This window comes from Carlito syrichta, unplaced genomic scaffold (genome assembly GCF_000164805.1).
Source record: "Carlito syrichta isolate Samal-C Ts95f unplaced genomic scaffold, Tarsius_syrichta-2.0.1 Scaffold305211, whole genome shotgun sequence".
Classification (NCBI taxonomy): domain Eukaryota; kingdom Metazoa; phylum Chordata; class Mammalia; order Primates; family Tarsiidae; genus Carlito; species Carlito syrichta.
In genome coordinates this window covers 369,333-382,920 of record NW_007249307.1, presented here as the reverse complement: position 1 = coordinate 382,920, position 13,588 = coordinate 369,333, and the positions used below count along the sequence as shown (strand labels likewise).

The 13,588-nt window shown below is 40.9% G+C and overlaps 1 protein-coding gene across 4 annotated transcripts in view; it reads left to right on the top strand.

The window, feature by feature from the left end:
• The window catches only part of SMARCA2 (SWI/SNF related, matrix associated, actin dependent regulator of chromatin, subfamily a, member 2), a 193,369-nt gene that overhangs the window by 98,035 nt on the left and 81,746 nt on the right, over nt 1–13,588 (top strand). For all 4 annotated transcript variants that reach the window (XM_021714086.1, XM_021714085.1, XM_008061339.2 and 1 more), the window contains 2 exons: nt 2,386–2,549; nt 9,517–9,744. In XM_021714086.1, coding sequence (XP_021569761.1) covers nt 2,386–2,549; nt 9,517–9,744 — 392 coding nt within the window. The remainder of the gene's footprint in view (nt 1–2,385; nt 2,550–9,516; nt 9,745–13,588) is intronic.

The window sequence follows — 13,588 nt, the reverse complement described above, 5'->3', positions numbered from 1 at the left end:
GAGTCTTTGACTAATGGAAATTGTAGTCCCGCAAATTCTGAACCTTGTAGTAAGAAATACCATAACTGTGTGTGAAAGCTGATGGAATCTTTTTTGTTTGTTTTTGTAATTTGTCAAGTTCTTAACTATTTATACAGTTTAAATACACACCAGATATATTGTTGGTCTGTTTGCTTGATGTATCTGTCATAAGACCTGAAAACTCCTTTGATCAAGGAATTTTGATATTCCTTTTGTTTTGCAGTACTTTATTTTGTACTTAGGTTTATTTCATCCCAGTAGGCATATCCCCTAATTAGTTTTATTTGTATCTTAATATACATGTTCATTAACTGATTATTTTTCAGTTAATAAAAACCATTGAACTTCTACCCTCAGAGTCTCAATGCAGAGTTTTTGTACCCCGCTGTTAGAAAACAGATGTCATTATCTCTGGGAGCTCCTTTTTTCCCCATTTTAGAAATATTTCTTTATCGCTGTGGCTTCTCATTCAGTTTAAGGCAGAAGATATATATGTGAACCATTAATCCATGTGAGTCTTTTTTTTTTAATTATTGTAGCTGAAGAGATGATATAGCGAGAAGGTGTCATGGCATGTCTTCCATTACCATCATGAACAAATAGCTCACCATGATTTCAGAAAGCCAATTCTGAAAATAAAAGAAAAAAAGATCTCCACATGTCTGAAACCTCACTCAACAAAGCACATTTAGTGCCCTTCCTCCAAAATCTAAATTTGGGCAGTTCATCATGTCAGGATTTGACCAGTCCACTAAAGTCAAAATCTAATTTAGAAAGTAAATTGAGTCTAAAGATTATTGCTTCATTAAATGAGGAGAGACCCTTCAACCCCTTGTTTCTAATTCCTATTTGGTCTATACAAGGAATTGATTTTTTTTCCCTTCCTCAGGAAGGTATTTGATATTCCCCCCATTTTTGAGAACTTGACCCTCATAGTAAATTAATTTCATTAGGTATAGCTACTTAAATATTTTAATTCAATGAAATAAATTGCTAGTATATTTTCACCTTTTAAAAAAAGAACATGTAGGGCTGGACATAGTGGCTCACACTTATAATCCCAGCACTTTGGGATGCCGAGGTAAGAAGATTGCCTGAGCCCACGGGTTTGAGACCAGCCTGGACAACTTGGCGAGACCTCATCTCTACGATAAACCAAAAAATTAGCCAGGCATGGTGGCGCATGCCTGTAGTTCCAGCTACTTGGAAGGCTGAGGTGGAAGGATCGCCTAAGCCCAGTAGGTTGAGGCTGTGGTGGCTGTGAGCGTGCCACTGCACTCCAACCTGGGTGACAGAGTGAGACTCCAACTCAAAAAAAAAAAAAGAATACGTAGAAATAATATTTGTATACTGGCCAGTCAGGGACTATCATGTAGCATATGTATATATTTCCCAATAGCCTAAAATCTTTTTCAGAACTCAGCATCTAAATCTGGTGAAATATATTCAAATGGGATAGTGGCAGGGTTCTTTTTTCCCCTCCACAATGCATTTCGTGAAATAGCCGGGTAAATTTATTAAAATACATACTATGTGATTGAGTGGTCATTTGAGATGTAAGTATGCCCTAAAGTGAGCACCAAACTCTGGGGTTTGGTCCTCTCTGTTTATTCACTGTTTTGAGCCTCGTCAGACTCCACGGAGTGAACCACCCCCAGGTGTATAACATGCCGCTCTGTTTAATTGGTTTTAATTAAATATGCTTTGAATTCAACAGAGCAGAATGTTATCATAAGAAACAGACTAAGAGATTATATATATATAATATATATAATAATATATAGATAATATATGTGTATATATAATAATTATTATTATTGTGACTTTAAGTCTTGCTAACAAGGATAAAAATATTCCATTCACATTTTATGATTTTACCAACAAGACCACAGTCAGTAGCAATCCAAACACTAAAGTCATAGAAATCAATTTTACTCCTGTTTCTATTCTCTTGGCATAAATAAATTTTCACTCTAATGCCTATTGGCAGAGTTGCTTTAGGCATTATAATAATTGTTTTAGATTATAATAATTGTGTGAGAGTTTTTAAAACTATTTGGTGTTTTAAAGCAAAGAAACAAATCCAGAAAATGTTTTTATTAAGTTGTAGGTTAGAGTAAAAATGTTGTAAAATTTGTAAAGTTGCAAAAGTGCCCAGCCAGAAATGTTTAAAAGCACTCACTCTCTCTCTCTAATTGCAAAATGTTCAAAGTTCTTTCCAAAAGTACAAAGCCCTGGGGGATTATCTCACCAATGTTACAAGGAGTCTGGGGGTGTTTCTCAAGGAAGCAGGCCTTTTTGTCTAGTCGTATACCATTTTCAAACAGGAGTTAATTGGCAAATTTATTCTTCTGATTCCCTCAGGCACCACCAAGTCTGAAGATCGTGCTGCTTTGCTGAAGAAATTCAATGAACCTGGGTCCCAGTATTTCATTTTCTTGCTGAGCACAAGAGCTGGAGGCCTGGGCTTAAATCTTCAGGCAGCTGATACGGTGGTCATTTTTGACAGCGACTGGAATCCTCATCAGGTCTGCATGTCTGACTTAAGCTGTCCAGGCCTCTCTCTGAAGAGGAACTAAAAGATTATTCGTTTCATCATTCGCATTATGGGACAGGGCAGATATCTAAACAACTGGGCCATTTCTCCTTTGGAACAATCTTTTTTTTTTTTTTTTTTTGAGTAGGAGTCTCACTTCATCACCCAGTCTGGAGTGCAGTGGCACGCTCACGGCCACCCCAGTGTTGACCTGCTGGGCTCTGGCAATCCTTCTACCTCAGCCTTCCAAGTAGCTGTAACTACAGGCACACACTACCATGCCCAGCTAATTTTTTTTTTTTTTTTTAAATTGAGAGACGAGGTCTTGCCAAGTTGCCCAGGCTGGTCTCGAACCCTCAGGCTCAGGCAATCCACTTGCCTCAGCCTCCCAAAGTGCTGGGATTTCAGGCTGACCACTTTTTACAGCTGTTTTCTTATCTCAGAGCATAGATGTGGAGATGTCCTACATATACCTTTGAGGAGCTCAAGTTTGGGGTAGAAAAACTCAGTTCCTGCTTAGTTTTACTTTCGTCTCCTGGGATTGCTATCAAGCAAAGTACATTTGGTGAAGGATAAATCAAAAATATTTCAAAATAATAACAATACGAACAACAACAACTAAATTTATGGGGCCCTTACTGTGGGCCAGTCTCTTCATGGGCATTGTTTCGTTCAGTTTTCACAACCCCTCTGTGGGGCAGTCAGTATTACTATTTGAATCTTTATAGTCAGGGAAACTGAGTCCTAGGCAAGTTGAGTAACTTCCCCAAGGCCAAACAATTAGCATATGCAAGTTAACCTTTTATTTTGTGTGTATTGTTTAAAATCATCATCAAAACCTATTCTCTAGAGCATTTTTATTAGTAGTAGTATAAGTTCTTTTATCCAGGTAAGTTTAGAGTTATCCTTTTAAAGAAGTACTTAGATGATTTTTAAAAAATAATTGTGAATGGGTTTCTTATGGCAGTAGTTTCATAAGTTATTCCAGCAGGTTAGGTTCCTTGCCTGTAGGGTATTGGGTAGAATGATGGGATTCCTATTGGAACAGTTCTTAAATTCAAAGTAGCAAAAAGGAACACTGCAGGTCCCCCATAGGAATATGAATTCTACATCAACTCAACCCAGGCTCCTCACTGAGCCTTGGTTTCCTCAACAGTAACAGTAACTATTTCACTGGGTTGTTGTGAAGAATGAGTGGAAAAGGCCAATAGTGGTCATTTTCGGCAGGAAGTCGAGTTCATGGGTGCATTTGAATTCTAAGGAAGCTTTTTAAAAATATCCATGCTTGTTTCCCATTCCCTACTGTCCCATCCCCAGTTTTCTTATTCAGTGGGGCTAGGTGCTTCCTTCAAGATCTCCCAGAAGATTCTGACATAGGTTCCCTCACGCAGTAGGGGAGCACTGATTCAAAGAATAAACCATGGCTCCAAACCTTTGGGTAACCACCAGCACTAGGCCACTGCATATACTCACCAGTCATTCTCTGAAGGTGAAAAATTTAGAGCGACTATCAAAATGTTCTGTCCTTGAAAAGGGTTGGGAGCCACCAGTAAATATTAGTTCCAAGTTTTAAGAAAATATTCTTATATTTATACAAAAAGGTTGCATTTTTGAGGCTCGGGTGGAATTCATATTCATGTGAGAGATCTGCAGTTTTCTTTTTCACCGTTTTAAATTCAGTATTTGTTCCACAAACATTTAAATGTGTTATACAGCAGTCACTGTGCTAGGCTGGGCATCTAGTGGGGAGGAATACGTGATTCCTCTTCTCCAGGGTCTGGATGTAGTTGGACATTGGTTACTCTTCTTGCTGGTACCTAAGTCTTTTCTGAGGAGTGTCTATAGGTAAATGGAGAGTTTGTTATATTTTATCCTCTGAGGTAAACAATGAGTCTTGTTGTTTACCTCTATTGGCACACTGTAAATTCTAAGAGCCAAAGCAAAAGAGTTCCAGGGAATGCTAATTTACCATGGAAAAGGATACTGGGATATCTATGCCTTCTCTCTCCTGCTCCTTTCCCTTCTCCTTCTTCTCCTCTTCCTCCTCCTCCTCTCTCTCTTTACTGCTGTTAAAAACTTTGTGAGTACTTTTTTGACCAGCAGCTAAAAGGGGAACTCCAGAATTAAAGTAAATTGCAGGAGCATAAGTAGTTCCCTCTCAACTACATGTGAACGAAAACTTTGCTGGAAAAACACAAGACCACAAATCTCCTCTGGTGTAATCTACCAGAAGCTCCTCACACTGGGCCATATACCTCTGAAGGATTTCTATCTGCCACAGGTGGATTCACTTCCACCTGATTCAATAAACTGGACCAGTTTTATTGTCTGTCATTTAACATGACCATTAGTTTGGGCAGACTTTTTTCTATTTTCAGAAATCAGCGATCTTAGAGCAATAGAGTATGGAGTTTTTTTGTAAAAGGCACAGGAACTAAGTTGTAATGAACAACAATTCTACCAGATATTGTCCTGCACTTTGTATGCCTTACTGCAGGTAATCCTCAAAACATGTGACACGTAAGGAAAGCAGGCAATGTTAGCTTGTTCAGGAGCACACAGCCAGGATTATTCACATCCATGCCTGTCTTGGCTTGGGGTTGAATCCTAGGTTGTTTTGTTTTGTTTTTTTTGAATTGAGTCTCACTCTGTCGCCCAGACTGGAGTGCAGTGGCACGCTCCCAGCCACCTCAGCCTTGACCTGCTGAGCTCCGGTGATCCTTCCGTCTCAGCCTTCCAGGTAGCTGGAACTACAGGCTCGTACTACCACGCCCAGATAATTTTTGATTTATTGTAGAGATGAGGTCTTGCCAAGTTGCCAAGATGAGGTTCAAGACCCGCGGGGTCAGGCAATTCACTCACCACGGCCTCCCAAAGCACGGGATTACAGGCTGAGCCACCAAGCCCCGCGGTTTGCACTCTTTCCACCTTGTACCCCTGAGTATATATTGCATACATAGCCCCAGAATGAAAGTTGTGGCACTCTTTTCACCATATAGCTTTCAGCACACACAGAAGAAAAAGTTCTGTAGTTGTTCTCTTCATGTTGAATCAAAATTAAGACAGATAGACGAACTAGGGGATTTATTTGACATTTGGTTGACAGATTCAAGATAGAGGCCTTACCATTACTCATTGGAGGTCCTACCTAGAGGCATAGATAGAACTCATGACTGTTAGCACTAAAATCCCTCAGGGTTACTAAGGCTCTCATTTCCAAACTGTTGATTGGAAACATAGGTGGGTACTTGCATTTTGAACCCATGGAGCTGCAGCCGCACTGTTGTTACAAGATCATTACGACAACCACAGTTACCTTGCAGGCCCTCTTCTCAGGCCAGGCTCTTGGCCTTGGATATTAGCACACTTGTCAGTGGGATGAAGTTCCAGACTATTAAATAAGACCTCAGAAATATCGAATAATCCATTCGCAGATTACAGCACTTATTTCTTGGTCACAATTTTCTTTTCCCACCCCATTTTGGCTTAGGACCTCATGGACTCATAAATTTCTCTGGCCTGGAAATACTAACCTTTGCTACTTTCCAAATAGATGGATGATCTTAAACATGCAAATACATACCACGGCCACCAAACAAAATTAGTCCCCAAGGATTCGAGAACTTATTACACTGTTTCAATTTATCCACATGCTCTGTTTCCTCACCTACCATACTCTGCTGCCACCTGCATTTCAGTGTTTTTGTGCTTTTATCAGCATCTTCTAGGACAGGAGTCAGCAAACTGTGACTCATGGGCCGGGTCTAGCTTGCCCCCTATTTTTGCAGGACCTTTAAGTGAAAGATGGTTTTCACATTTGGGGGTATAAATATAAAATGGGGAGAAAAAGAATACGTACATTTTGGCGAGAATAGTTGCTCGATTTTTCCTCCTGGGCCAGACAGCCTAGAATATTTACTCTCGGGGCCATTACAGAAGCCATTTGCTGACCCCTGTTCCAAGAGATAATAAAGGGTGGATGACACAGGAGCTTGTCCCCTTGACTGCAGCTTAGCAGTTCTGGTGAATTTGTGTTGAGAGAGATGATTGAACTAAGGACTTGTAAAGAAAGTTTAGGATTTTTTCAGGACTTTTTTTCTTTTGGATTTTAATTTTCCACCTCACATTTTTTTCTTCTTTTAGAAAGTAATCTAATATGGATGGGTCCCAGCTGTGTTCATGGCTCAGCACTATGATATTTATATTAACTTATTCAAATATCTTCTGAGGAAAAACTTTTGCCTAATTAGTTATTTAATTTAATTTCTTTCTTTCTTTCTTTCTTTTTTTTTGAGTTGGAGTCTCACTTTGTTGCCCAGGTTGGAGTGCAGTGGCATGCTCATGGCCACCTTAGCATTGACCTACTGGGCTCCAGTGATCCTTCTGCCTCAGCCTTCCAAGTAGCCAGAACTACAGGCATGCACTACCATGCCTGGTTTATTTTTGATTTTTGGTAGAGACAAGGTCTCATCAAGTTACCTGGGCTAGTCTCGAACCCACGGGCTTAGGCAATCCACTCGCCTCAGCCTCCCAAAGTGCTGGGATTACAGGCTGAACCACCGAGTCCGGTTAATTTTTTTTTTTTTTGAGTTGAAGTCTCTGTCACCCAGGTTGGAGTGCAGTGGCACGTTCATAGTCACCACAGCCTCGACCTGCGGGGCTCAGGCAATCCTTCTGCTACAGCCTTCCAAGTAGCTGGAACTACAGGTACATGCCACCATGCCCGACTAATTTTTTTATTTATTGTAGAGACGAGGTCTCGCCATGTTGCCCATGTTGGTCTGGAACCTGTGGGCTCAGGCAGTCCTGTCTTCTCTGACTCCCAAGGTGCTGGGATTATAGGAGTGAGCCACTGTGCCCTGCCTAGTTATTTCATTTTAAAGGTCCCCGCAGCAAAAACAAATCTGGGCAGACTTTTGCCTGCTGCCTCCTTGTGCTACACAGGTGACTGGGAAACTTGCCTGGTAGAGATAATGGGTTATAGCTGTTGAGCATCAACTCTGCACAAAATAAGGTACTAGGAGTGCAGAATACAAGTAACAGACCTTTGCTCTAAAAAATCTATGTAGTCTAATGGGGGTATGTGTATACAACTAACTAGCATTGGCCTAGCTACCATCACCTGGACTACAATTAATAAAAGTGTCAAGCTAGCCAGGCTCGGTGGCTTAGCCTATAATCCCAGCACTTTGGGAGGCTGAGGAAAGTGGATTGCCTGAGCCCCTGAGTTCGAGACCCACCCAGGCAACTTGGCAATACCTCGTCTCTACAATAAATCAAAAATTAGCTGAATGCGGTAGCGCGCACTTGTAGTTCTGGCTACTTGGAAGGCTGAGGCAGAAGGATCTCTGGAGCCCAGCAGGTTGAGGCTGTGGTGGCCAGGAGTGTGCCACTGCACTCCAGTCTGGGCAACAGAATGAGAATCCAATTCAAAAAAAAAAAAAAGTGTCATACCAGCAAGTTTTTATTGTGTAGCTGTAAAATTTTGCTTCATACATTTATAAAGGTTTTTATTAAAATATTTCATGAAAATTTCATTCTTTTTCTGAGGAGCAGGGGATTGGGGTCTCACTTTCTCCAAGGCTGGAGTGTAATGGCGCGATCTTAGCTCACCTAAACTTAACCTCCTGGGCTTAGGCAATCCTTTCACCTCAGCCTCCCAAGTAGTAGTAGTGGTGTTTTAAAAATTATCTTTAACACATCATACCAAAGGGGAGGTGTTTCTTGGAACTTAAGATTAGGTATAGGTAATATCTAAGTCATAATTCTGACATCAGTGTCTTGTTTTTTGTTTTAGCTAGTTTCTAATTTTGATGGTGAACTTAGAGAAAGATAAACACATTTTGAGACCTGTATTTTTCAAAACCTGAGATGTATGTCAGTTGGCTTTGTTAATTTAAATCCAGGTTTCCTCAACTAGAAATGACCTTGAATTTTTCCAAAGAAGGTAGCTTGTGTATTTTAAAAAGTATATTTTTAGGCCGGGCTCGGTGGCTCAGCCAATAATCCCAACACTTTGGGAGGCCGAGGTGAGTGGATTACCTGAGCTGGCGGGTTCGAGACCAGCCCAGGCAACTTGGCGAGACCGTGTCTCTACAATAAATTTTTTTAAAAATTAGCCGTGCTTGTAGTTCTGGCTACTTGGAAGGCTGAGGCGGAATGATGGAACCTAACAGGTTGATGCTGGGGTGGCCATGAGTGTGGCACTGCATTCCAGCCTGGGCAACAGAGTGAGACTCCAACTCAAAAAAAGAAAAGTATATTTTTAAAAAGAGTATTTTAGAAGTGAACCTGAAAAAGACTGGAATTATTTTTTGGAGGGTGGGCCGCTTGTAGTACAGGCTTCCCCCCTCTAGGTAAGTGTTCTAGGAACCCATCGGCATTAGTGTACCAGTCGGCACTGTTGTGAGAGGCTGTGTTCAGCTTCAGTGAATTTTTTTTGGAAATTCTTTCAACTCATTTGTTCATTTCATGATGGGTGATTTACATGAACAACCTGCCCACACTGCTGAGTGTTCAGCAAGTTTTGGACCAAAAAGGTCATGACCCTCATGCTCCATATTGCCCCACAACTTTTTTTGTTTCCCTGAATGGAAAAAGTCCTCAAAGGGAAACGTTTTGCTGATGTAGAGGAGGTGGGGGAAGAAAAAGGCAGAAGCATTAAAAGGCATCAAAATTGACAAGTTTAAAAACTGCTTTGAGCAATGGAAAAGGCATCTTGATAAGTGTATTGCACCAAACAGAAAGTGCTTTGAAGGTGACTGAAGATTAAACATGTAAGAATACACAAATTTTTATAAATAAATTTTGGGTTTTTTTGAGTCCCCCCTTGTAAGCAAAATTTTACCTGAGTGAAGGAGGAATATATAACCTTTCCATATTTCCCTCCTGGGGAGGGACTGGTGGACGAGGCCAAGCTAGACATCACAGTCCTCATGGCCCATTGTTCCCCCAAACAGGATCTGCAGGCCCAAGACAGAGCTCACCGCATCGGGCAGCAGAACGAGGTCCGGGTGCTGAGGCTCTGCACCGTGAACAGTGTGGAGGAAAAGATCCTCGCAGCTGCAAAATACAAGCTAAACGTGGATCAAAAAGTGATCCAGGCGGGCATGTTTGACCAAAAGTCTTCAAGCCACGAGCGAAGGGCGTTCCTGCAGGCCATCTTGGAGCATGAAGAGGAAAATGAGGTATTACAGAAAGCCCCAAATTGATGAAATCAGACAGTGACCTTTTGTCTCTGAAGAACTAAGAATAACCTGTTTGTTCTTTAAAGAACTTCCTGAACTGGAGTTAATTAAAACGACTACATTAACTGTCTTAGATCCCAAGCACAGAAAACCTCTCAAAGTTATCTAAACGAGTGTCTTAAAGCTGTTGCTGGAGGGACCTCAAGGCTTGCCCTGTGGCTCCGTCCCTTTTCCCAGGGAGATACAACCAACCGCTTTATTGTACTGTCAATGCTGCCTTCTGTAGGGCAGATGCAGAACTGCAGACAGGACATCTGCAGGGACAAAATCTGCTGCACAAGACAAGACATGCTGACAGGGACCCTCCTTCTTTCTCCCATCCTTGAGCCCTCAAGTTTTTTAATAAGAACTGACCAAAGGCTGAGAAAAATACTGGTCAAACAGCCTTTATTTGTCAAAATTGGAGGAAAAAATGCATTGATTAGGTTTATTTCAGGGGAACTTGGGGCTGTCATTTGTATTTTTTTAGATTGCCAGTTTTAGTAATCTTATATTAAATATTCATCCCAAAATGGATTTGGAATAGATTTGAAAGCATATTTATCTAGTCTAACAAACTATAAAATACCAGTACCATTCCTTATCATTAAACTGGCTGGGGCCGGGCTCGGTGGCTCAGCCTGTAATCCCGCTCCTTGGGAGGCTGAGATGAGTGGATTGCCTGAACCCGTGTGTTCCAGACCCACCTGGGCAACTTGGTGAGACCTCATCTCTACAATAAATCAAAAAATTAACTGGGTGTGGTAGCACGTGCCTGTAGTTCCAGCTACTTGGAAGGCTGAGGCGGAAGGATCGCCAGAGCCCAGCAGGTTGAGGCTGCTGTGGCCGGGAGCGGCCACTGCACTCCAGTCTGGGCGACAGAGTGAAACTCCAACTCAAAAAGAAAAAAAAAATGGCTGGGAGTGAACATATTTTTCGTGTGCGCCCATACTTATAAGTTGAAGAGTACGTTTACCTTACATAGTCATATGGAATACTATTGCATATTTTTTTTTTTTTTGAGTTGGAGTCTCACTCTCTCACCTAGACTGGAGTGCAGTGGCCGCTCCCAGCCACCGCAGCCTCGACCTGCTGGGCTCCAGCGATCCTTCCGCCTCAGCCTTCCAAGTAGCCTGAATTACAGGTATGTGTTACCATGCCCGGTTGATTTTTTTTTTTTTTTTGATTTATTGTAGAGATGAGGTCTCGTTGCCCAGGCAGGTCTCAAACCCGTGGGCTCAGGCAATCCAACCACCTCAGCCTCCCAAAGGCGCGGAATTACAGGCTGAGCCACCGAGCCCGGCTATTGCATATCTTAGATAGAGTTTGATTTTGCCTCAAATTGGATATGTGTTTTTGAAGTCTTCTATAATATATAAACTGGATTAATTTTAAAACTCTTATATGGGATGCTCCTTAACTTACAATGGGGTCACATCCCAATGAATCCATTTTAAGTTGAAAATATCTGGACATAGCCCCATCTTCAGTCAAAGAACATACTGAATGCATGTCCCTTTCGCATCATTATAAAGTCAAAAAATCCTAAGTCCAGCCATCGTTAAACCAGGGACTGTCTGTACTTTTTTTTTCTGAGATGACTCTAAATATGAAGTGCAGCTTGATATTTAAAAGAATTCTGAAATGAGCCCTTTTGCAAATTGAAGAACACTTTTATATTATGCCTCCTAATTTGTCTGTCTAATATATTTGATTAGCTATCCATTGGGTTTCATGAAAATGATTTTATAATGCATATGCACACATTCACAACATCCTCACACATTTGATAAATTTTGATCTCCAGTAATTTACCACTGATTCTCAAAATTGAATATTTGATACAGGTATAAAGTCAATTTGTCAGATTTTGTTGTTGATACAGTTGGGCATTTCCACAAAACAACATGATGAATGATATACACCATCACAAAGCAGGTGTGGGGAGAGCTGATACTCAACCAGTAGTGTTTACTGCATTTTTGCTTATTTGTTTTGCATAGACCTTGTGAAAATGGCACCTGACGAGGTTTACATGGGTGCAAGGGAGCCTGGAGTTTTCTAGCCTTCTTAGCCTGCCCGGAGATATTGATCTCTCTCAGACCTGATAGTTGCTGGGAGCTGGAATCTTGTTGCCAGCCACTTGCTGCCAGCTATGAACAGCCTTGCTGAGGCTCCATGTCCCTTCCAGGCCCCCAGGGTGTCAGACGAACATTACCATTTTCAGGATGTCCCCCATATGAAGACATTTGAGGACACTAAGAAAATGCAGTTAAGGCCTTTGGTTCTGAATATTCAAGGCAGCATAGGTTGATGCACTGAAGTGCTGGGACACAAAGAACCCAGGAAGATTTATCATGCAGTTCCCAGCCACTTGGTTCTCCACGAAGGTCAGGTCATCCTGCACAGGCTTCTTGCTAGCTTAGGAGATAATTTTTACATCTTGGACATGCGAATGTCTAAGCCCTCCATTGTACAGCTGATGAGAGGGTAACAGTGTGGCTCTCCGCAGAGCACAACACCAGTTCACCAGAGGATGTGTTACCCAGATACTTTGTACCCTGGGCCCACTCCTTGCTTGGCTGTCTTTGTTAGAGGAAATGTAACATTTAGACAAATTGACTTTAAGTAATCTGGAGGTGAGCTGGAATAGAAGGTTTTTCAGAAGTAATTATTTTCTTGAATCATAGGTTTTTTACTTTACTGGATTGCATTCATTTCTAACACTTATTAAGTTCCTACAGTGCAAAAGACGTTATCTTGGGAACTGACATAGTCATCTCATTTGAGCTGCTAGTACACTCATACTCCTTTTCTGAAACTTACTGCCTCGTTTTGAACATACGATTTGTGAAATTGGATGTTTGAAGCTCTGTGTTTTCCTCTTTCTGCCCTCTGCTGATACACTGAAATTTCCCATTTGATTTTTAACAAGCCCACTCAGCATATGATAAAAATAATTTTGGAAGATAAGTCCTGTAGTATATGCCCAACTTTTAGGATCATTTTTTTAAAGTGTGGAAGTCGTAGCATAACATTTCTGAAAAACTTGAGAACTGTTGGTTTCTGAGAAATTAGCAAAGAAATAACATGCCTTTGTTTAACATAATATTAAATGAAAATTTTCGCTCTTATGTAATTGCTTTCTCTGTTTCATTTAAATTATTTAATTAAGAATAATTTTGAAGGTTTCCTTTTTGTTACTGTCACCTTTTGAGTTGTCCCACTCATAGCTCTAACCATTAGCAGTGATAAAACTTGCAGAAATGCTTTGATCAAAAATCGTAAAGCCTAGGTATTTGCACATATATATGATTTTTATTCTTTCTTACTCTGTGCCTAATCACAAAGTTTCACAAACTCATGTTCCTTGTAAGGCTTTGAAAATAAGTGTTTATATTTGTGATATGATAAATGCAATTAAAAGAATTAATGTTAGGCACTTTTTCATGAGGATTTCCTTATTTAAATCTCATATTCCCCTATGAAGTAAATGTCAGATGAAGTCATTGAAGCAGAGAGACATTAAGTAATTTGCTTTAACAGTAACAGAATCAGAATACACACCCAGGAGAACCAGTATTTCTTACAGTGTACCACATTTCCTCCTTGAACAGATTTTGCTCTGGGAAGATGGTTTGAATAGCCTGTAAAATAATAATGTCAAGTACTAAACCCAGCGACCCTTTCCTGTCTTTTCGGCTTGAGAAATGAGGCTCCTCTTGTCTGGATGGCAGATTCACCTTTCTAGTTTGTACTTCACCCTCGCTGTCCAGCCTCTCTCCTAAAGCCTGTTAAATTACTC